The sequence below is a fragment of the Cygnus olor genome, chromosome 12 (genome assembly GCF_009769625.2).
Source record: "Cygnus olor isolate bCygOlo1 chromosome 12, bCygOlo1.pri.v2, whole genome shotgun sequence".
Classification (NCBI taxonomy): Eukaryota; Metazoa; Chordata; class Aves; order Anseriformes; family Anatidae; genus Cygnus; species Cygnus olor.
In genome coordinates, this window is record NC_049180.1 from 9513507 (window position 1) to 9537867 (window position 24361).

The 24361-nt window shown below is 40.9% G+C and overlaps 1 protein-coding gene across 3 annotated transcripts in view; it reads left to right on the forward strand.

Annotated features, from left to right (window-relative positions):
- The first annotated feature begins 236 nt into the window (after nt 1–236).
- The window catches only part of BEAN1 (brain expressed associated with NEDD4 1), a 54523-nt gene continuing 30398 nt past the window's right edge, over nt 237–24361 (forward strand). Inside the window, exons 1-4 of one of the 3 annotated variants that reach the window (XM_040570713.1) lie at nt 237–369; nt 1093–1167; nt 11484–11618; nt 23655–23801. In XM_040570713.1, the coding sequence (XP_040426647.1) occupies nt 339–369; nt 1093–1167; nt 11484–11618; nt 23655–23801 (388 nt within the window). In that variant the 5' untranslated portion in view covers nt 237–338. The remainder of the gene's footprint in view (nt 370–1092; nt 1168–11483; nt 11619–23654; nt 23802–24361) is intronic. The other 2 variants (XM_040570715.1, XM_040570714.1) reach the window with 2 other exon arrangements.

Here is a 24361-nt window from a genome sequence, read left to right on the forward strand (position 1 = left end):
TCCAGCTCGGAGGCCGAGCCCCTGCAGCGCTCCCCTTCCCCAGAGCCGGCACCAGGGCGGGGAACGGACCTGGAGCCCCCCTAGGCCGCGGCCGGCCCTCGGGGATGCGCAGCCCGGAGCCCCCCTCCCCGCGGCCTGCCCCGGGGGCGCCCCTCCTCTCCCCCCGGCGGCGGGCAGGGCCGGCCAGGGGGGGCCGCGGCGGCCGGCCCCAGCGGGGCGGAGGTCGGCCGCCTCCACACGCCCCCCGTCCAGCAGCCGGCGGCGGCTGAGGGAGGAGGAGGAGGCGGCGGCCGCGCCCGCCTCGCCTCCCGCCCGCCGGGGAGCCACGGCTGAGGCGCATGGAGACAGCGGCCGGCGCCGCGGGCTGGGGTAAGGCACGCTGAGGCGGCGGGGCTGCGTCCGCAGAGGGCTGTGTCCCCACGGGACTCTGTCCCGACAGGGCTCTGTCCCGACAGGGATGTGTCCCGGGGCGTGGGGCGCGATCCCGCGGCGGCTCGGGGCCCCCCGGTGCTCTCCGTGCCGAGGGGCAGCGGGTCGGGCAGGGCGGGCTGAGGGGAGCCCTGCAGCTCAGCGGGGGGCTGACAGGAAAAGCCGAACCCTTCGTGATTTTTTGGGTCTCAGAAGAAAGCCCTGAGGTGCAAGTGGTAAACATTGAGGCTCGGTGCGCAGGGCAGTGTGTGTACCGAAGAGGTGGGCTCCTGCCCCACGCAGCCCAGGGGCGCTGGAATTGGGAACCAGTCCCTCCGTGTTACTGGGCGCCTGCCCGCTGACTGGGGACGACCTCCCAGCGATAATTACCATATTTACATAACACGTTGTTGTTTATACGTGGGCTTCTGAACCCAGAGGCATTAAAGTCATGTAGAATATCATTTCCTGAACGGGAGGGATTCCTGGAAGTATGAAGCAACGACTTGTTTATTTATTTTTACCCCATTCAAGCTACATCTGTGCGCATATTCGGTCTGAAACGTGTAACGCTGCCCTACAGAACAGGAGCCTGTTAACCACACAGGGTGTCTTCATCTGACATCTGGTCCCGAAACAAAACCAAACTGCTATTAAGGACCTTTTTTTTTGTTCCCTCCTTAGTTCTTTTCTTCCATCTTCCTCTCATCTCTGGAAGCTCCATCCGTATTGGAATAGGCAGCAATTATTCCAATCTCTGTAAGTAGTCTCTTTTTTTTTAACTGCATTAATGGCATGCCTTACAGTCATGTACAGCTGTAGGAATATTGTATTTAAAGTCCTCTAGCAGATAAACATCAATCCATTAAAAAGCAAATAGCTTCCTAACTAAGAAAACAACTGAGTTAACTGAAACTGACTCGAGCTTGTGATCTTTGTACAAGCAAAACTCACAGAAATCAGTGAAAGAATTGCCTGAAATAGAGGACTGTACAACTTGGTCCCAGGCACAAGTACTTCACTATTTCTTTTTCCAAAAAAAATGCTTCCTCCTTCTCAGCATTTTCTCCCACAAGAAATTAGCACATAGCTGCTGAAACTGATCGACAAATTGAGCACACTGACATCAAAATTTATGTCATTTTGGCACTCACTACTGAAACAAATGTGGCTAAAAATTACTTCCACTCACCGAAATACAACATAACTCCTGACATTTGACTTCCTTCCATTCTCCTTTTTATGACTGACTTTTGTAGTTATTACATGAAAGTTTTTTGAAAGGGAAATATGACATTTTAAGAGCCAACTCTGCCTATGTCACTGGCTGTATTTCAGTAGAAAACCACATGTATGCAAGGAATCACATTAGCACATCCAACCTCTTTGATAAAAGAATGCATAATGATAAAATACCTAACAAAAATTAAAATACCAGGGTATCTCAGAGCAAGTGCTGCATCTCAAGAAAAGTCATACTGAAATGCTGTAACTAGATTATGTCTTCTATAACAAAACTTTCAAGCTAAGATGTCCTTCATGGGTGAGAAATAATAAGAATAAAACCTGAAGTTTACAGAAACAACAGGCAAAAAGTTCTCACATTTACTTTGGAATGTACATAAAGCATGACAGAGTCAGGCAGCTGTTATCTTCATAGACTGGAAAAACTACCAAGATGAGCGTTTGCTGCAAGCCCTACCAACTTGGAGGAACTATTCATATTGTCACCACCAGCATCTGTCAGCACTAGGTATTTGGAGGCTCTAACCCTAAGAGGCTCTATGGCAACTAAGAGTGGAGTTTGATCAGTAAAGCTGGTTACAGGGCAAAACCAAGTAAATGCAAACTGCTTTTCTTCAGACAGTCTGGTAATCCCTTACACTCCTAAATAAAACCATGCTAAAGTTGGGCTTGAGTAAGTGCAAAACTAGTAGCTGCTGATTAAAACTGTTCATCCTCTGTCTACCTAATGTATGACCAACTAGCATCACCTAAGTCATAGAAAATACAAAATAACACAAAAATGACGGAATTGTAAAAGCTAACATTACTATAGCCACATGTACCAGTCCATACATTTATTAAAGATCTTCCTGTAGATATGGCAAAAAAAATTAAAATGTGCTTGCTCACATTGTTACAGGTTAATATTACAAAATACCGTTTCAATTATTTCTCAAGAGAACCGTTATTTTAATGTTATGCACACAATGACATTCCATAGCACTTCATTATATATGAAGTCACTATGTGCTTAGTTTGGGAACTCAGAGCAGAGTAATACAGTTTTCTATCCATTCTTTGCTTTTGTGTTCCTTGACCCTTCCCTACCACCTGCCCCTCCCGGAGAGACCAGTTCTTCACAGCAAGACAAGTTAGGATTGCATTAACATTATGTTAGCGGAGCTATGTAAAGCAGGTGTTGCAGCAAACATAGTTCAGAGTAGTCCAAGTATTGCCCTAATTTCCAAATGGGTGCCTAATTCTCTTCAAAATTAGCTGTTCGTAAGGCAGCATTTTCTTTCTACTCCCATCTTAACTGAGTTCAGTTCAGGTAGGCCCAATGTTCTGGCCTTCTATGTGTTTAATTACTGTAATGCTCGGACTGAAATGTTAAATTATCCATTATAGCTAATGAGTTAACACAATAACAGGTAGGTGTTAGCCAAAAAGAAAACCCCACAAAATGTGGCTTGTGCATTTACTGCAAACCCAGAAAGTGTCTCCTGTTACGTATGAATTCATGTATGCCCAGTACTAGACCCATCTACTCTCCAAACACTGAATTTCCTACATAAATGGAAAGGCCCAGGAGCAGGACTGCAACTCTTCTCATGCCAGGTGTCCACTGTGCCTTGAGAACACTGCATCCCATACAGGACAAAGAGGTGAAGTCACACAAGCCAAGTCCGGGCAAGCTAATACTCAGGAATGGAGCTGTGTGACTTCAACGACACAGTACCAAGGCAGGTGGAGAATGTCAATGTTTATTGGAACTTTCTGATTAGAAGTAAAATTTGCAATTAGTTTTGTTGCTTCGCATATTTCAGAGAAAAAAAAAACTGTATTTTTTAGCTTTTGTTCAGAAGATTGTTTTAATAAGTAGTAAGTCAAAATTCTCTCTCAAAAATGTTGATGTTATGAGTATTAATCATTATCAATCAGCAGTCATGAACCACAGCCACCGTGTAATATATGAATGAAGGGGCCCAGAACTGTCAGAGTAGTAGAACAGCAGAGAAATATTTGTAACTAAATTGCCTTCCCTTCCTGCATGCCTTCTCCTCAGGAGGTCCAAGATTCACCTCCGAAGAAATGTGTTTCAAGCATAGGAAAAAAAAAAATCAACTATTTTTCAGTCAATTACGCAGATAGCCAATACTTACCAGCTATTTTAAGAACATAGCTATTTTACAACTATCAAGTGACCGTATAGTTTTGTATTTAAATATTAGTATGTCTTGATGATAACCATATTTAACTATAATGTCTCAGCTGTTACATCTAAGAGCACAAGCAACGTCCAGAAATTTGTAAAATGTTCATTTCAGCACAGAAATCAGGAAAAACAGAAGTACAAAATATGCAGACTGTTTAAAATTCAGCCTTAAGACTCCTGTGTTATAACCTTTGCTCATATTAAACAGTGTTATCTCACAAAATCAAGAAGGAACAAAAGAGTTCACACTGCAGCTTTCTGTATGAAAGCACACCCAGCCAGGCACAGGGACAAACTCGCGTTAAGAAAATGGTGCAGCAAATCCTTATTCTACAACCAGTAGGCCCCTGACCAGACCCTCTGGCTGCTGTACCTCACATTCAGCTCCCACAGCTGGCTCCCAGCTGCATATCGCTGACTCCAGCATGGCTGGCTGTGCTCGGACACCCCAGGAAGGCAGTGGAAGGTTGAGCAAACTCAGAACCAATGAAATCTCTCTGTACACAGCAAAAATAAATTACTCTCTCCCCTGCTACAGACTAGGGAGTCTTTAGCTCTTGTTCTTGAGAGAAAATCCTGCATTTTTTCCCAGAATGGTCTCCAAACTCAGCCAGGTTAATACAGTCGGCTAGATAGCAGTATTCAAGGAACGTAACTGCACATTCATGTGCACGTGGAGCCCAGTGCCTCAGTTCAAACAAGCGCAGGAACTGGCTGTGTAGGTATCTTAGAGTGATCTGTTAGCTGCACCAGCTGTGAGACATACAGAGGGACAAGAGATTGCTTCAAGCCTGTGTGTGACAGCTTTGCTGCAAGCTGTGGAGCCAGGATGATGCCAGGATGTGCTGTGGAGCGAGTGATGGGTGTGCACTAAGACTTGTACCCGCAGGATGCCTTGAGAAGTGTCAGCAACTGAAGCACCACCATCTGCCACTCACTCCAGCCTGTCTAGCCACAGAACGCCAGAAACCACGTAGGTCTGTGATGCCAGGCAATGGGGCAAGCACACACTCTAGTAGCCCTCTCTTCTCTAAATGCACAGCAAAGTTTAATCTAGAAAAATTGGCTCTTTCTTTTCTTCCACTGTTTTTTTCTCAAAGTGTGGATGTTTTCTGAAGGCACCAAAGAGGCTCCCTAATGCCCTTCCTTCAAGGTGTAGCCCGTATCTCCCCACAGTTTCCCATGCGGCATTTCAAAATGTGCAGAATCAAGGACGTTCAAAAGCTTCTAGAACTGTAACTTAGCATTCTTCGTTCTTCTCCCCTAATAAGTCATATCCTGCTCAGTATCCTTCTGCCATCAATTTATTTTGTGATGGCTTGGTATCATTTCAGTTATTCACATCAAGAATGTTTTTTTCACATTTTAATTTATTAGATTGGATCCTGCACTAGGAAGGTATCTATTTCTCACCAAGCCTGACAATTTCTCATCCTCCTTTATGAGGATGTAGGCTGACAATTCCAAATCGTTCATTTCCACTATAGCTACTGACTTAATTCCTCAGTTTCAGCAGCTTCTCCCCACTCCTACCTCCCATGCCTGTTTTTTGTTTATTTTTAGTGTAGAGAACAATAGACTGAAATTCATTCCTGCGCAACTACTAAGCAAAAATGCACAGATTAGAGACCAACCCTGCTCCCTTTTAAGTAGAAATTATGCATTAGTTTTTGAAAGGAATTGATCAGACTGGTACAAAGAACAAGACTGGGATAAGAGCAGGAGGGAAGATAAGTTTTAGAAGTGTTGATCACTATTAACTCTGTCCTTCTGTCGTTTCATTACTGTGTAATGACTGAGCTAGATATTAAGGCACCTAAAGCTGCCCAGCCACCTCTCATTCAACATTGAGGGGTAGACACCTAATTGATTAGCAGCTCTTGTAAAGTCTACTCAGAGTGTCTGTCTTCAGATGCTTTGAAACTTTGGCTGCAAATTTAGAGCTGGCAGAAGCAAGCAATTCAGTTAGCTTTGGCAGCATTTAGGCAAATAGTGAGTTTGGTTGCAAAACTGAATACATAAAACTTGCTACAACTTCCTGAAATACTTTTTTTTTTTTTTTAATAATGACATTGATACACCTACAGTCTTCAAGAGTCTGTGTGAAGATAATTTGTTGCAACCTTTCAGACAAAGCCACTTGATCACAATCTAGTCTCAATGTAGATCTTACTTCTACAACACTTTCTTTCCTGGGCCTAAGTTTCTTATCTTTAATTGCTATTTTTAGCTGCAAGCATGTTAATCCCTTCTATCATTAAAATGGAGATTTTCCTTTCAGCAATTGTTTTACTGCATTAAAAGACTACATAAATAAATAGTGAAATACATGTCGTTTTGACACTTTTTGCTTTTGAATCTCTCCTGTTGGTGATTAATCTTTTTTTAGTTTCAAGGTTTAAGAGAAACAGCTCTCCAAGCATACGGTCTTTACAGGTTTTAAGCATCCTCACTTTATTTTGATTTAGCTACACAATTGTGACAGGATTACTTCTACCAGTATGATGGACACTTAGAAGTCTCAACTGAGACCAAAGCTTTATTGTGCTAGGTCCTGGACAGAGGAACTGGCCCTGTCCTTCCAGATTGTACAGATAAGACAAAAGGTTGGAAGAAAAAGAGGGTGGCAGAGAAATTAATTGCTTTGGATTACACAGCAATTTAAGGAGAAAGCCAGGCTCTCCGGGCTGCTGGACTGGTATCTGTCTGTCCTTTACTTGGCACACACACCCTGCAAAGAAGAGCAACAAAGAGTAACTATTTGGGGTGACTTCTATGCATCACTTGAAGTGTATGTTAAACTATTCTAATAATCCAGCTCCTCACACTAAACACGTTTGTGAAATCAGATGTTCCTTTGTAGAGAGTATGGGGCATTCAACAGTAGATTGACAAAGCAGTTCTGACTTATTGATACTATTGTGTGCTGGGGTACATGCTGTATGGTACATTACTTAGCATCAGTCCCAATCAGGAGCTGTCAAAACGTATAGGAAGAGCAAGAGACTAGTACATCAAGAACAAAAATTTTGTTTTTTTCATATTGTGCTGCACCTTACAGTAAACATCATGTTTTTGTTTTCAGTCTTGCAAGACAGTTTGAAGCAGAACAAGCAACTGAAAAAACACATAGACACTTTTAAAAAAGGGCTTTGATTTTAGAACACCACAACTCTGAATGGGAACATGAGTGGAAACCATCCTTTTGCAACTTGATCCTATTAGATAACCTGATCTGAGTGCATATGAAAGCCTAAAAAAATACTTTGTTCAGCGCTACATTTCTATGTTTCTGATTAAAAAATGTTTTTGCTGAATGAAGCAAGCTGTAAATTGGAAACCTTCCCAAAGCTTGGAGACATAAGGTAGTAATACAGAAGTGCTGGAACATCGTTAGAAAAAGAAACAAGGTATTTTTTTTTTCCAGATCTTCAAATGTGAAACTGATTCCCAAGTACAGCATTGTGAAATGCTGGAGTAAAGGTGGTATTAAGATACTTTAATAGTGCAAAAATGACATCTTGTGTAAGCTCACCAATTTAGGATTAATGTAAATTTCCTTAGTTGCCATCAATGCAAAAACTCTTAGGAACTGAGGGGCACAAGAAGTCACCACAGATAAGAATCTCTCTTCTTTATATCCTGTGCATGCTCATCTAAATCATATAAGCACAGTTGAGCAGTAAGCATCAAGTTAACACATACCACAAGTTTTCTCTCTCATCCTCTCACCAAACTCAAGAGCTGTTAAATCATCTCTATGTAGCCAAAGGATCCTTCTTCACCAGGACTATTTTCCCGCAGCTGCAAAGGTTTCAAAGCCAGGCTGCAGACAAGAATAAGGACCATGCTTTCACAAAGCCCAGATGTTATGTTGCTGAGAGAAGTTCCTGCTGGTGGATGATCTGGGCATTATCAGATTCAGTGGTTGATGTGAGAAGTGTACTCCCACTTTAGCAGATAAATTGTTACTTTGAATTTTTTAAAAAATGGTATTAACAGAGAAATAGAAATTTGGCTAATGTACAACAGCTGTAATTTGTTATGTGTATTTTAGTGGCACAGGTTCATTTTCAACTTGTGGATTAATTTCATGCATCACAGTTAGATAAGACTGCACCTTAACCTAAATTTGATAGGATCATTTTATGTTCTTAAATTACTAATTTTAAAATCATAAATTAATTCAATCGTATATAGATTTGGAGTACAAACCCTGAAAACCATCATCATGCCTGTACCTGGCACACTTGGATTGGAACAGGTGGGCTTAGAACTGGGAAATGCTTCTCCGGTGGAGACTTTGTTAGCTCCCTGTCATCTGTAGTAAAAAATGTTTTCAAATCAATTTACCTCAGGGTAAAATGTCCTGTGAAGACAAAACACTGTGTTCTGGCCTCTACTGAGATAGAAACATAATTTGGAAAGTAATTCATTTTTCACAAATGAAGCTATCTGTGTTCCACAAGAGAAATCTGATTACCTGGAACTTAGACATTATCATTTGTTCTGTCAGAACTAAGACTGAATTTTATGCCTATGTCCCTGACTGCTCCATGAGGGCTGTACCTCAGTTTCTTCCTAAAAATACTATTTATATATTTTTAGTCTTCATGTTTTACCAGGTATTTTGCAGCTTTCCTTTGCAATATCTGGAACATTCACATCATCTGGATTTACAAAAGACATATTTTACTCTTGCTATATTCTGGACATGCAGCTTTATGGGATAGGTTTGCACGCCATTCTTTGACTGTCATTGTCCCCCACTGCTCTTTAGTCCAAAGAACTGCATCTGCCCCTATCATTTTTTATAGCTTTCATTCTTAATGGTTTTCCCTGAAGATAATGTAACACTGCTGTGGTTTTCTAACATTTTCATAAGGAGTGTACCCCAAAGTGGCCTAGACAGTCCAACAACAACTAGCAGAAACAGAGTGTGTACAATTACTTTCTGGATGAGGCAGGAGGGGCATTTATTAAGTGCCCTTTAAGGAAGAGCCAGTAAGGTGGTAAAAAGTAAAACAGAAATTTGATGTTGCAGGAACTGTAAAAAAGTTTCTTATGCCAAAAATTGGTGAAACTGTAGCTACTGATAGAGGGGAATTGTGTTGAACTAAAACAGGAACAGTGAACAAGACAGATACGAAAGCGTATAAACTGAAACAGGCTCTAAGAGGATTAAAATAATTAGTGCATCTTCAGATTAGGTTATGAACTAAATGGACTTTATGGAAAATATAAATGTGTATGTGAGATGCATACTGGGACCAATGACTTTAACAAATCTGCAAATAGTATTTTTCATTGGCATCATTTTCTTGCAGGTGAATTCCTTCTTTGTAGTGACGATGCAGTCTAAAGCTAACGAAGTTGTTGCATTTCCACAATGACTATCTTTGATACCACAAAATAGTTATTGCTTAGTTGCTTCTTCTGTAATATTTTAACTCTCTAAAAAACAGACAGGAATCCCGACAACCTTAACTGCTGGGAGCTCTATTCCATTTTACCCAAAGATTGTCTGAGATACCTACCACAAATACAGAAGCCATTTGGGAAATAGACTGCAAGATGTTCTGAAAATACAAAACACTGTGATCTGATTATTGGCCTCTGGATTGCTGAGCTGCCAGGTACAAGCACACAGCCTAAGATTTACTGTAACAGTATGTCCTCAGTGCTGGCAGTATTTATAAATGCATTTGGGGTACTGACATTTTCCACTGGAGCAGCTGTGTGGAGAATTGGAAATCATGAACAATTACTCCTAGCTGCATGATTTTGCAGATATGAAGGCTGACAAAAAAGCACCAAATTAAAAACATTGGAGAGCAAACAAAAACCTGACGTAGCGGAATTGTTGGTGTTCTATTGGGTACTAATGTGCACGGTAGTCCTCTGTGCATTTGCTTTCAGGAGCTGGTGTTTTCCAAGTTGGGCCTGAACTTCTATTTGCCTACATTTGGAATATTTTAGATTGGTTATATAAAGTAACCTAAATAAACTCTAGTGCTTAGGGAGATTTAAAGGTGATTTCTGAAGAGTTTTCTGCACAAAGCTTTTCCATTCCAAAATTCAAATACTTTTTCATCTGTCATTAATGAACTGTTTTCTTCCTGTTCTGCTTCTCATTATTTGAAGGCACAACAAAAGTATGCAACTCAGTGATCTCAGTACATCTGTTTGCGCGCTCAGATGCACCTGTCAGAAAATGGTTTCGTTTTATCAAAATAAGCCCAATTTCAGTAGCACTACTGGCAAAATGTCAAATATATATATATATATATATGCTTTCTTTGAAAAATACACTTTTTTCCCCCTCTTTTCCCAGATAACTTTCCGACTTCCTGATCTCCCATGAATTTGTTTGCCCCATACAGTATACAAGTAGATTTTAACCTAATGAGCTGGAATACGTTTAACATAACCAGCTCTTCTTTCAGTCATTTTCTCAGCCTGTTTTCTATGGTATGGCTAGCCACTGGCATTCCATGGGGTATTTTGCAATGTGCAGTTAGTACGTCAAAAAAAAAACAACAAAACGACAGATCCTCTTCCTTGCACAGAGGTACCCCCAGCTCCTTTAAGGTTTGTATTGCGACGCTATTTGATTGTTTATGAACACCAAATAAAACAGCTATTTTGAGTAGCCAGTGACCATTCTCTCCTCATGCATGCCCCTAGGACATTTGGATGAGGAAAAAGAGGTGCTGTTCAGACACGAGAAGTGACATCCCCTCACCCAGCGCCTCCATTTCTTGTGCAAATAGGTGAATATTAGGATGACCCAAAACCCCGTTTTTCTTAAGTTACAGGGCTAAGGCAGGTATTATCTTTCACTTAAGAAAATTTGTTTTCATATATGTGTGTATCCATAAAGAGAACAGAAGCCATGGTACGGTATTGCAGGATAAGTTAAAATTACTCTTTTTTCCCCCTCTCCAGGCAGAGATGGGGGATTCAGTTTTTTGCTCAGCCCACAGGAATCAACAGTTCTCCTGGGAAGGAGCCTCAGCCCTGCACTTAAGCAGCCAGAGGCATGGTGTGTGCACAGAGCTGCAGAACCTACCACAAAGTATCTAGTATCTCCACAAACCAAACCTAAGCATTTGTCTCCATAAATTTACCCAACGGTTTAAGTTTATTCCAAAAAATGCGTTCCCACCCTATCAGATTGAGTTCCTATCTTTCACTGTCAAAACGGTAAAGGGTTGGGAGAAGCCCTTAAACCAGTCCTTCAGACCTATACAAGGCAGTAAATAATAATTTATTTATTTTCCTCCATCCATTTTGTGTATTAAACTGGGGCGAAGATGGATTGTTTTGGTTTGGAGTTGATGCCTACAGGTAAGGAGGCTAGGTGCCTCTCAGACACAGTGCCCTGGTGGTTTTTTTGGTGTACTTCACAAAGACCTCACCCATCTCTAACACTATTTAAATGAGCAGCAACAATAGCCTAGGAAGCATTTGTTTAAGTCTCAGATCCTTTTCAGGTCTAACGAAAAAGAGAGTATTTTCACCTGCCCAGGGCTTTCAGAAGCAGGAAGGCTGACTTGCAGTAGACACTGGGCTTTGTTACCCAGGAGGGAGTTGCTTGTTACACCAAGTCAATCGTTTGTCCTCCTTTCAGACGAACAGAGCATTCTGCCTTGTAAAAAAGAAGAACTACAGTGTGGTAACGGCCTCTGCCTCTCAAACTGGCTGCGCTGTCACTACAAGAAGGACTGTGGCAGAGACTACATGTCCATCAAGCTAACCTGCTCAAGTGAGTTACCCTGCACCTTCCTAAATCGTGACAATGTCCTACAAATCCGTTTTCTCACTGAATCTGTCTTTGTAGCAATATACTGTTCTACATAGGAGATTTGATCTGGTTTTGCTGTTGCAAGGATATGGATATTTAGAGCTTTACTTATGTCTAAATCATTTATGCTACATGCATTTCAAGTGGAATAGTAAACAAGTATCAGCGGTAGCGGGAAATGGAAGATTTGGTCCAGATCAAAATGCATTAAGCTAATGTATTGTGAAGGATACTGCTCTGAATTGCCAGTTGGGAAAATAAAATATAATAAAATAAAATAGAATAAGGCCTTAAAAAGGCAGTCATCACTGCCGGAAACAATTAAACACTGGCGGCTCTACAGAGCAGTAGCTGCTGGCTGGGCACTCTGCCTTTGCAAATGTTGATGCGAATAAACAAACTGCCAGCGGATTAAAATTATACTTTGGGGGAGCAGAGGAGAGGAAAGAATTACTGTCAAGTCAGTGATATACACTGTATTTAAAGGAGTAACAGGGTAATCGCTGTAAACAGTGCAGATAGCTTTAGCCGTTTGTTTCACAAGACCGTTTTGTCAAACAGGTTGAAAGATGAGTTAGAGGATTTCTGCTGAACGAGCATGTCATAATCTCAGCATAGCCATTTACTAGCAAACTTGGTGGGTTAACCATCTCAACTTTTTCTGTTCCTACTTATTCTCATCGTGTTTACTTGTTAATTTCAAGCTACAGCTTTAACTCTAAAATCTTCCTTTTAACATACCCATTTTGTAACTAGCAACATCTAAGAGCAAAAATACTTTTAGACCCCTATTTCACATGGCAAAAACTGGACTGATCCCATGCTGCTGTCACTGCTTGCCAGAAATATTTGACGACTTTGGTTTTCGAGTTAACACAACATTGTACACAGAAGAACACAGCCACAGTTCTGCAAAAAGACCAGAAGTTACAATAGGGAAAGAAAACTGACAGCTACTGGCAGATGAAAGTAAACCCAAAACTGAGTTTCAGGAGTGAGCCCAGTACACCCATCCTCTAAGGGGTATTCAGGTCCACAGACGCAAGGCAGAGCTAAAGCCACGTCAAAGCCTTTGAAACATGCACACCATAAAAAGCAGGTCCTCGACTCCAAGTGTTTAGTCCACAGAGCCGCGCCTGTCACAACCCACTACCTGGCTTTACACTGCAGTTCAAACATTAATACAGCACAAGCACTCTGTAGAATCGCTCACAGTCCATTAAATAGAGCAGGCTCCGGATCCATGGAGCATGGAAAGATTTGGAGTTTATAGCTGAGAATACAGAAGGACTAACATGCACAGGAGGACACGAGCTGAATTTAGGCAAGACCTCAGCTCTCCATGCTTTAGTCATTAATCCAATCAGCAGAGATTAGAGCTAGATATGGTTTTTTGTTGTTGTTTTGTTGTTGTTGTTGTTTGGTTGGTTGTTTTTTTTGTGTTTGTTTGTTTTTTCTGCAAGAATGTGTTGGGGAGTGGTGGTGGAAGATTAGTAGGAACACCTCAGTTTTGATGATCTTATATATCTTGCCTAGATCACATGAAAACCTTTTAACAACTTACATCTCACAGTAGAATTATTTTCTGCCCTTCCATAAAGGTGTGCATAAAGTAAGTACTGAGTGGCAACCAGCTCTTTTTAACATACAATAAATATGTATTTTTTGAAATGCAAAGCTGTCAATTCAGTAGTAATAAGCTACAACAGTGACAGCTGACAAAACAGTCAAATAGTCACACGTTTGCTCTGAACACATTACAGTTTGAAGAGCTCAAAAAGACAAAACCAACAGATCATTTGCAATGGTTACAGAAGCGCACACAAATCAGAAACTGCCTAGAGAAATTCATTATTTGGAATGGAAAGACTGATTTGCTGTTCACAGCTGAACTTGAGAGCAGAGTGTTATCCAGCAAGGCACTAACATCTGTCACTTCATCTATACTTCACAGACACAGAAATGTTTCAGACAAGACGGGTGCCAAAGCACCTCTGTCATGTGTTGATTTTGCTGAATAGCAGCAAGACCTGTTAGAAAATCAGCACCAACAGAAAATCTACACAGAAAGGCTGTGCAGTTAGATCCGGTGTGCCATTCCCTTCAGCCTCATACTGTCCAAAACAGCAGCGCTACCTAGTAAAGAAGGACAAGGCAGTGACAGAGCTAGATGAAATTGAAAAGCTGACAGGTTTCCATACACAGCAGTGCTTGATTAAGAAACCTGAGCACATGGCTGCGTGAGCACATGAAAATGAAGTTGTGTACAAAAAAATCCCCTTGTGACTAAACTACAGATAACATTATATAATTTGTAAGATGACTGTGTGTACATTTAAATATATCATCCATATTTTCTTTGTTTCTATACATGTGTAAGATAGAGTCATTCCACTGGAATTGCTATTTCTAACTCTTTTTTTTGTAATAAATCTAAACATTTAACCCACAACAAAGACCTTCATTCAGGCTAGCTCATCCTAGCACGTTTTAGAATTTCCTGGCAGGAGCCATGCACCTGTGAAGCTCACCGAAACCAGCAGTCATTTAAAGCATTTTTACCCTTGAGCTGCAAAGCATGTGTGAGAATATCAGGAAAATATTTTACATATTAGTTACCATTGTTCTTTCTCATCCCAAATTTGTTGTTTACTTTACAGTTAGAGGTATTCCCATTTCAAAGTTAATTTTTTTAATTTTGGCAAAGAATAACTTCATCTACTTCAGATGAAACCCTACAAAATTAATAAGCAGGTAACAAGAAAGAACTGTAGTTCCCTTATTGGATGTTTTTCTGTTAAAGTACTGGTATTAGACATTTTTAAGGATGGTCTCAACAAACACACTCCCAGTGAGAATTTTGACCTGTTTCTGAAAAGCAGTACAGTTCACTCCCCAGGAGCTTCCAGGCTTCTAAACAAACGCCTAACTTCAGATCATAACATCCAAAAGCATGTCATGTTGTGCTTAGTGCAGCTTTTCAGAACAAAAAGGTTTTCCAGAGTCTACCTGTTAGAAGTTTTGTTGCCCAGCATTTTTCCTTAAATGGAAAAACAAATGGCCAAGTTCCTCAGTTTGTTATAGGTGCACACTGTGCATGTACATTCACTGCAGGGGATTTCAGATTTGTCAGAATCTAAGGGGAATGTGTGAGATCTAGCTCTTAAAACATTGGCAGTACATCAACCACAGAGGCAAACTGATGATAGAGTCAAAGGGAAATTACTTTCCAATCACCTCCTGCTCACTATGTCATTAATGCCTAACGATATTCTGGACTCACTTACATAGGCATTGGGAGTGAGTAAAATAAGAACTTTTTGTCCTAGCATTCATGAAATCGGAGAGAATAGTGTCTGTAGAGGGGGCTCCCTGTAACCAGTAACCACCACCGTGTGGTCTCAGTACCCATTTAGCATCAGAGGTTGCTTTGTATAAGCTATGCAGGTAAGCATCTCAGAAATGGGAAGGGCAAAGAAAAAAGAGACACAAAGAAATGAGTTCAGAAATAAATACCTAGGGAGAAAGAAAAACAAAGCTGACAGCTCTTTCTCAACTGCATTACACCCATTACGCCAGTTTTACTATCATGTAGCTGCTGAAACCTCTTGTGGTCGGCTGCTGTAATGCCCAAATGTGTTTTGTGGCTATCCACTCCCATTGCGGACCTCTCCACATTACGACTTGCCCAGTTCTAAGCAAATGGCAGAGACGTGCAGTGCATCCTGAGACAGTGAGAAAGATTCCAGAGGGCTTACACAGTGTGCTATTTATAAGGGAAAGACGGGCTGTAGTATTTTACACATCCTTTCAGAGCCAGGCACATATGGGAAAAGCTCTGCAGCTAGCCACGGTAAAGTGAATTTTCGGGGAGAGGAAGGAAATCAGGAAAATATTGGGTCCTCAAAAATCCAGATCATCATCTACGTAGAGGAAAAGCGGACTTCTGAGTGAGGCTACATTCCAGGGGAGATTTCCATCCTACATTTAGCACGCTGCTACAAGATGGAAAACGTTTGTACTACTGTCATCACAAACCATAGTCTAGTTCACAACAAGTTCATAGGGTAAGTTCACTTCAGAGGAGGGACTCCTCGTTCTTTTTGTAGCACCTCACACGTCCAGCTTCCTCACCATGTTACCATAATGTCTAGAAGCCTTAACTAAAGAACAACAGTACCAGTCTGTGTGTTAAACCACAGGCCTGATATTCCTAAAAGGCTGTTTATGGCACTACAGTAAGCAATAGCAGCTTGAAGAGCTGTGTGTGTGCATTCAGAGATGATTCTTAAACAGCCAACAGTGTATGCTTACCAACAGGTGATGTGTGCATTCGTATATATAAACATATCTTTGTAAAAGAGGTGCCTTAACTTAAAAGAAAAAAAAACAATTACTCATTTCACACTGCAGGATTATAAATTCCCACAGTTCTGTTGATTTTTACCCTCCCAGTGTAGGTAGATTTTACCCTCTATAGTTATTTCAGTGTTCAGATACAAATAACTACACTCCTAGCATACTCTGGGAGCTTAATTTTAGCATTTAAGAGACAAAACATTGACACAGAAGTATTTGATTTAATGTGCAGCTACCATGAAATTTCAGCCTAATGGGAAAGAACTTGAACTATTTAAAGTTTATTTCAAGTCTGAATGTATTTGCCTATGCTTCCTGTATCAGTCAACCAGAATCGCCACGAGAAGCTGGATTCTCGTGTCTTTCTTCCTCTCTCTTTCTCCTCCTTTCTCTTTCTTGTGCTCCCTTTCCTTAAATTGACTGACAGTGATTTTTTCCCATTAAATCCCCTTGACTCAGAAGCAGAACCACTAAGTCATAACAAAAGCAGTGTACTGCGTGTACTCAACAGAAACTGCCCTGAGATGCAATGCATAGATTCGTTCCAGTTGAGAAAACAAGCTAATATTTCCCTTGCCGTATGAAGAAATCAAATGTATAATCTTTGCTCAAGGGTTAACCATGTATTTCTTCAGAAAATACACTCAGCAAAATGGTGTTGATCTCTAACACTTAAGACGTACTTGTCTTTGCCTATTTTTCAGCTCCCCTCCTTCAGCCAGCTTCATAGGATAGAAGCTCACTTGCATACCAAATTTTTATCTGCCTTTTAGTGTCTCATACAACCTATCTGCTTTTTTAAGGATGCATTATTTATCTAGACAGATTCTGAATTCATGAGAAAGTAGTATTAAAGGCTAAAATTCTGCTTCAGATTTAAACATACATTTTCATTGGAACCAAGGAATTTTTCCCACTGAAGCTAAAGATCATCATAACCTGTGCAATCACTGCTGCTACTTCCATGGGTTACATGGCTGGAGCCTTTTGTGACAAAGGAATTGTGTCTCATGTACTTGATACTTTTTTATTATCAACAAAATAATTAAATACTGCAAAACTTACAGTAAATTTCTCCCACTGACTTTACTTAAGGCTCACACTAACAGGAGCCAGACTTAATGTTTGTTCTAAAAGCTGCATCTATACAGATAATCCCATACACTGTCTTTCCATTAAGCATCCCAGGTCATTTGGAATAATAATCTCCACCGCTGTAGTCGCAGCTTTATATAGTGTTATGTAGGTAATCCTGCCAATGGAAAGGTCTCTACAGATAACCCTGCTTGGAGTCAACTAGGAAAGTTAATCTATTCCTGAGTCTATCGAGGAAAGAATGTTTAAGTACTATCCAGTCTTTGCTTTTGTACAGTTCTTGTCGGAAAAGCAAATTCTGAGAGAGGCATGGCAGTGTTACTTAACTGTTACATGAACATAACAGCTCTTGAAATAACAGTGACAACAATCACTTAAAATATTAAATTTAAACCCAATGAATGCATCATGTTGTTTCTGTTCATTCCAGGTTAATTCCATTAGGTATCCTTTCGGAGTCATTCCAACCAAGGAAAAGGAATTTGTCATTTCACAACCTCCTTGCAAATTTGTATCCAGGCTTTACCTAGTCCTTGCAGACAATTTCAGGGAGGGTATTCACACCATCTGACGAGGGGCTTATGTACTCTGTATCGGCTGTGGACAGGGACAGGAGATCATGAAGGTGATTTCAAAGGGTCCCAACTTGCCCTCTAGATGCATCCACTCTGTTGGTAGTGCCCAAATGGGAGACCTAGAGGGCTTTGATTCTTAAAATAGGCTGCTAGGTAAAGTTCCAGAAGTGGGTGAGTATTGCACTTAATCTGCACGGTACTGTCACGCACCAATGAATGAGAGTGAAACCTAGTTGTAGTGACCACCGAAAGAACCACAAATGAGAGGCATGTCAAGGCACTGTCTTGCAGGAAAGAACTCCAAACTCAAGAGAACTGTCTGTCCTGACTGTGCCAATTTCTTCCTGAGAAATCATTTCATTTTCCTTTAACTTGCTTCTTTGCCTAGTAAACATTTATAACTGTACTTGTCAGCTTTGAAAAACTGCTGTATTATGGGCACCCTAACAGACTTAGGAAGCAACATAATATTATTCCTTATATTCAGGAACACTACTGTAGTACATACAAGCTTCTCTATTAGGTCAAGGACTTAAAAATACCAAAAAAAGATGGGAGGAAATGTGTAGCAGGAAGGGAAAAAAAAAATGTCTGCATTTAATCTGGGGTTCTGAGGCATATCTGGGGCATATGAGTTCTGAACTGACTTGCTAGTTCAGTTTCAGAGTGAAAAATTATCTGTATTATTGCTGTATTTTGAAATATATAGAAACATTTCTTTGTCTGGTTTTATTTTTACCGGACCAGAAGCAGAAATTTAAAAGGAGAGCGGCTATCAAGGCAGTAGGCCCAAAGGCTGCTCTGTAAACCTGCGCAGACAAGGAACTGATCTAGTTATGGAATTGTCTCGATACACACTTTCCTTTGAAAAGTAAATATGAAGTATATGAATTTCAAAATAGGCTACTTTAAAACGTAACTAATTTCTATTGTAACTCCTGTATAAATGCAGGCTTTCGAAAATGCAAGACAAGTAAAAGAACCCATCAGGTAGGCAAATAGCTCCCGTGACAGAAATGTGTTAAACATGCATCTCAGCAGTGCTCAAATTGGAGAATTTAGTATGAATCAAATCAAGGGTGTATTTGAAGTGCCTAAAGTACGCACATAAGCACTTTCCTGAATCGAGGCCCAATACTTTGTCCAGCCTCCTTCTAAGTAAGTGGCAGAATCCATCTTTTTGGCACATTAGCTTTACAAAACATGAGTTAGTGCAATAACATATGCAATGAAATTGAGACTATGATGAAGAATAGAGAGCAAATAGGGAAAAAAAAAGTCAGCAGGGCCAGGGGAAATAAAATCTACTTAAAATCCTAAATTCAAATATGCCCTAAGTCGTGACTGAAATAATTTGCTTGGTTCCATCTGAGTGCCTTACAGGTCTGTTCAAACCATTACACTGCAGTATTGCTTTTAGCTGCCGGGCTTTGTTTCAGAGAGCACAGTGGCAAATAAATACTTATTACGTACAAATATATAAGCAGGGCAGAAAAAATACATAATGGTAAACCAAAAAAGTATTTTCCTATCTATCTTACTCAGTACTGTTAGACTCCCATCAACAACAGGAATTCACAGAACTAGTAAATGCTGCTTGTAAATGAATGAACCACTGCTGACATCCTTTCTGTGAGAAGCACTGCCCATAGTTCCTGCTGCATGGCAGAGCCAGAGGAAGGCTGAAGAGTTCAGGGTCTGACTTGGATCATGCTTCTGTCCTAAAGGGAAGTTCTTCATCTTTGTAACACTGCACCTGCTATAACAGCTACATGGGCAAGAGGATTCTTTGCTGGGAATTGAGTATGCTTGTATAAAAAACTTCAGGGCAATTACAGGGATAATTTTTGTCTTCCATGGATTCAGGTGTCTGGCCCCAAGACTGCAGGATTAATTTGAATTTGAATATATAGGATTTGTACTATGAAGATGCAAATAAAATAATTAAATTAAAAAAAAAATCTAACCTGAAGATTCAGGTTACGTTCAAATTGTGAAGATCCTGAAAGCCTGAATGACCAGGGCTGCAGTTTGAGATCAAAACTTTTGGTTGTGAGAGCAGAGGGAAGACACCCCTACCCTGGGTGCTTGGGGTTCAGTGTGCCCCACTGGCGCAGCGTGGCAATGCTGGGTGTGCCAACACAGGTGTTTGTGCAGCAGGCGCAGGGACTGAACCTGGGTCTCTAGGAGCAAGGTCAGGGTGCTGATTCTGCTTCCAGGAGCAAACTGGCATGGGGAAGGTTTTTATCCACTCAGTTCCCTTCTCCAGTGTGCTTCACATAGTGGCCATAAAATGTTGTGGTGGGGACCTCGGGGATGTGCTCTGCCAGGTGGAGGACAGAATGGTTAAGGCTGGCGTGGCTTCTGTGTGCCTCTGCTCATGAAGCCCCAAGTCTGCTGCTAAGAACAGTAACAGCCACTCTGGGGATTCTCCCGGGAAAGAAAAATGTCAGAACTGACGCAATGTTTGCAGTAATAAGCTGTGTTGGCAAAATTCTTGTGGATGTCACCAAAATGTAAATGAACTCCACTGACTCAGGGAAGCAATCTCCAGAAGAAAGAGACACAGAACTTATTTGCATTTAGCAGGGGATTACAAATAAAATTGTTCTCAGACTGAAACTGTTGGCTCAGTGTCAGCAATGCAGAGATGCATTTCTTTTCCTTGAAACTTTAATGCCATGAGAATAAAATTTGTATCCCTGTGCTTGTTAGCTAGCTGTTTTTCACACATACTCTCATTCAGGAATCCTGATTCTCAAGACTAGGAATATAGCGTGTGTACACTACATAAGGAGAGAGCACAGCAGGGATATGTACAAGTCCATAATTGATACAGAAACAAGAGGTCAGTCCATGAAAATACAAGACATTCATCGCTTCATTAAGATACAGTGAGGTTACTCCACAAGCTTTGGTTGGGCTCCAAACATATTATTGCCCTGAGTATTACACTGGGGATAGTACTCAGCACTGGCTTTACAAAGAGCTATAAAATCCCTGTTCTGGACATATTCCATAGGACATGAGCTAACAAGGACAGAAAGTTTACCTGATGGTGATGAAAATGAATGAATGAGACAGACCTATGTCTCACACGTCAAACTTTTGTTAACCAGGAGAAGGAAATATCATCAGGGTAAAAAACAAAATACAGAAAAACAGTAGAGGAATGTTACTTATGTTTCCCAGTTTTTAAATAATATAAAGCTAAATATGAAAAATCTAACAGACATACTTTCCTATACTTTCAACATAAAGTACTATACTTTCAACATAAAGAATAAATAGCACAGTAATCCCCACTGCAGAAGAAATGAAAGCATCGAAGAAAAAAAAAAAGTTTCCACTGTAAGTCTCTTTTTTTCTTCTATTTTCCATCTTTCTTCTATTTTCCATCTTACAATCCATGTAATATTCATCATAAGTAAATCCTTAGCTCAACTAAACATTGTGCTGGTAACTCATCCTTCTTCCAAAGATCACAGAAAGTGCAGGAAAAATATGCAGGATTAGAACATGACAACACAGAGCACAGAACATAGATCGTATGCCACAGCAAGCGTTGATCGGGTTTAATTTAAATCAGAAGTCAATTCAAGGAAGAGCAGAGTTAAGGGGCTGCCCTTGTGGTTGTTGACTTACAAAACCTCCAGCTAAAGCTCCACGCCACTCCAATTTATTGGTGCGTGCATCCCCAGCCTCAGTACAACCATCTGTACTCAGAAGACTGCAATGCAATTTGATCGTTTCTGGCCCTTTCAGGAGGCACACAATGAAGTGTCCTTGTGACAGAACTGGATCATACTTGTACTAATAGAGGTCAGCATGGGATTTCATGACTGAACAAGACAAAAAAAAAGGGTCACAGACTGGATATGCTGAAACTGCACATTTAGCTTATTGTTTGGTGCTTGAGAAATTGACTTCACTGCCTCCAGAGATACTGGCATTGTAATGACTTGGAGTTGGGCAACGTGCTACCTTTTAACACTAATACCACGACTTTCCTTTGAAAAGGGGACACCATTTAGACTTTGGATGCCAAGTTCCTGATACATTGTCTTTTCTACCAGGGCAGAAAAAACACGTTGGATACACAGGCAATAGATTTCCAGGCCTATAGCTGTCCATTGCACTGCAAAGTCCAGCAAGTATGGTGTCCTCCCAATGTGTAGGGTGCTATTTTATCCTAATAGGTAGCTAATACTACACAAAGTAGGTCCACAGAACTTCCATCTGTAACCCACCAAAAGCCATGAGCCCTGTTACAGAGGGAACCACAAAATGCCCCGCCACGTGGTCCTTACAGAAGTGGTGCACCTGCAACATCAGTTATACAGGGATAATTCTGCTCTGAATCTGCTCCCTTGAGCAGTTATTTCATCCAAGTTGGAAGGGAAGGGGTTGGGTAGGAAGCCTCCTTAATTCTCCTCTGCACTTATGAATGATAAATGAAACAGCATTCACCAAACGGAAACAGAATATGTCTTAAAGTCAGCATCTCTCCTACCGAGTTAGAGACATGAAAACCTTGTTTCAGTCTGCTGAACTGCAGTGAATAAAGCCTAATTTTATCTGCAGATATTGCCAATGAAACTGAGAAGAGCTCTTTATTAAAGGATGATAAGTGAAAGTTAAGATTAAGACTGACATCAGACAAACTGATTTCATATTAATCTTGATTTGGGATTGTAACACAGCAACTATTTGTGAAAATATATGCATATACACTTTTGTAGGAGGCAGGCATGGGTTTGATGTAGTCATATTAAATTATCTTAAGTAAGAATCCAAAGGACAGTGTTTGCAGAGTACATAAGACTAGTGAAGTATTCCATTAATTCAAAGACATCCATCACAACCGTCGCCACGTCCCTACCACTGGAAGAAGTTCTGTACAAACGTTGCGTGTGTTCTGATGGGGCCCAGGGCTGCAACCCACTCCTTTCTCCCCAGGCCTCTTAGCCAAAACTGCACACTGCCTCTGGGACTGCTTTCTGTGATAAGGCAGCTCATGCTTCCAAGCCAGCCTCTGACCCCTGCGGCACACCCAGTGACACAGCCATATGTTTCTTTCCCCAGGAAAAGCCTGGGTCTGCTGGTGACAACCCAGTGCTGTACAGCCTCCGTGTTCCCTTACATTCAGGGAACAGTATTGGTTTTAGCTTTTATCCAGATTTCCAACAAGAAGTAAAGGTCATTCTTCTCAGGCAATAATGTTGACAACCCTGGACTAAGAAAGCAAACCAGATCTTGAACAATTTATTAGCACCACAACTGCAAAGAATTCAATGCACAGACCTCTTCAGACCTTTGTGAAATGACAATGAATAGACATTTATTATTCAGTATTTCTTAATTCACTTTCTCCTAAGCAGTTTTCTGTGTCTATGGGTATGCTTGACCACTAGTAATCAAACATACAATGTCTGTTCTTGGCGCAGCACGTGCACAGATGTTTGTACTGTGGGTAGACACAAAGGAGAAGCTAATACAGAGCAAGTGGTATGAGTGGTTTGTTATGGAGAGCCGTCACATTACCCACACGCTGAAATAGTGGAGCTGCAGTTGTTGCACAGGTTCCATGCGCACACAAAATGCTTGTATTTAACAATATCCAGCACCACAGTATACATCACCACTGTAGCCAGGGTGTTACAGGCACGGTAACATCTAGTTCCCAACAGCCCGTGGCCAGCCAAACTTCCCAAAAGAGAGGACAAGACAGCAGCTGGTCTCACCGACTTCCACAGCAGCTCCACGCAACCTCTTTTGTTTGGGCAAGAAAGGATTTCCCTCTCCTTAGCCCTATATATAATGCATTTTTTTCTGCCAGGTTGGCACCTGTAGGAGGTGGATAAAATTGTGGACCAGTCTGGCTAAGATTAATCAAACACTGATAAAGGGGAGCAGAAGGAATAAACATTCAAATTATTAGGATTTCTCAAATCTCTCCTCTTCATAGACAGTGTTTATCTCCAAGTAACACAAGCGAGGAACTGGAGCAGTGACTTTCCTTTCAGAACCAAGAACCCTACTGAACAGCCTCAGCATTTCTTGAATCAACAAAGTTGCCCACACCTTCACAAGCATTCAGTGCCTGCAAGCTCAGGTATATTGTTAGCAATGAAGCCATCTGTTTTTATCATCAACCCTGTCTTCCTTGGCCCATCTCTTAAATCTGATATTTTAAGAAACTATGGAGCAGCTGCTGTTTAGAAAAATCTGTGATCTCAACCCCAGAAGGACTTAACAGGCTAGTATTAAGAAGTGAGACAGTAAATATGAATACATCAATTATTTTCATAATCCAAACAGCGTGATATTTCTTGTATCATATGCTGTTAGCACAAGGGAGATCAGAGATGGGATCTAAAGTGAAAGTCCCTGCACTGTATGATATTCAGCACAGCCTTTAGAACAAGTTGTAGTATGACAGTAAGCCCAGGCTGAACATTATAAAGCTGTAGGTGTAGCTCCATTAAACAGTGGTTTTCCTTGTTAACTTTTCTAGCACTTTTCTCCAATTAATACCAATGCAGAAGCTATCTAAGAAGGCTGGGGTTCAAATACGCTTTAATTTTGTACAGTGTTCATAGCTTCCTTGATAAATAATTGCAATCTGTCCCTGTACCTCCATACTAACCATCATGATTTCATGCATTAAAGCCC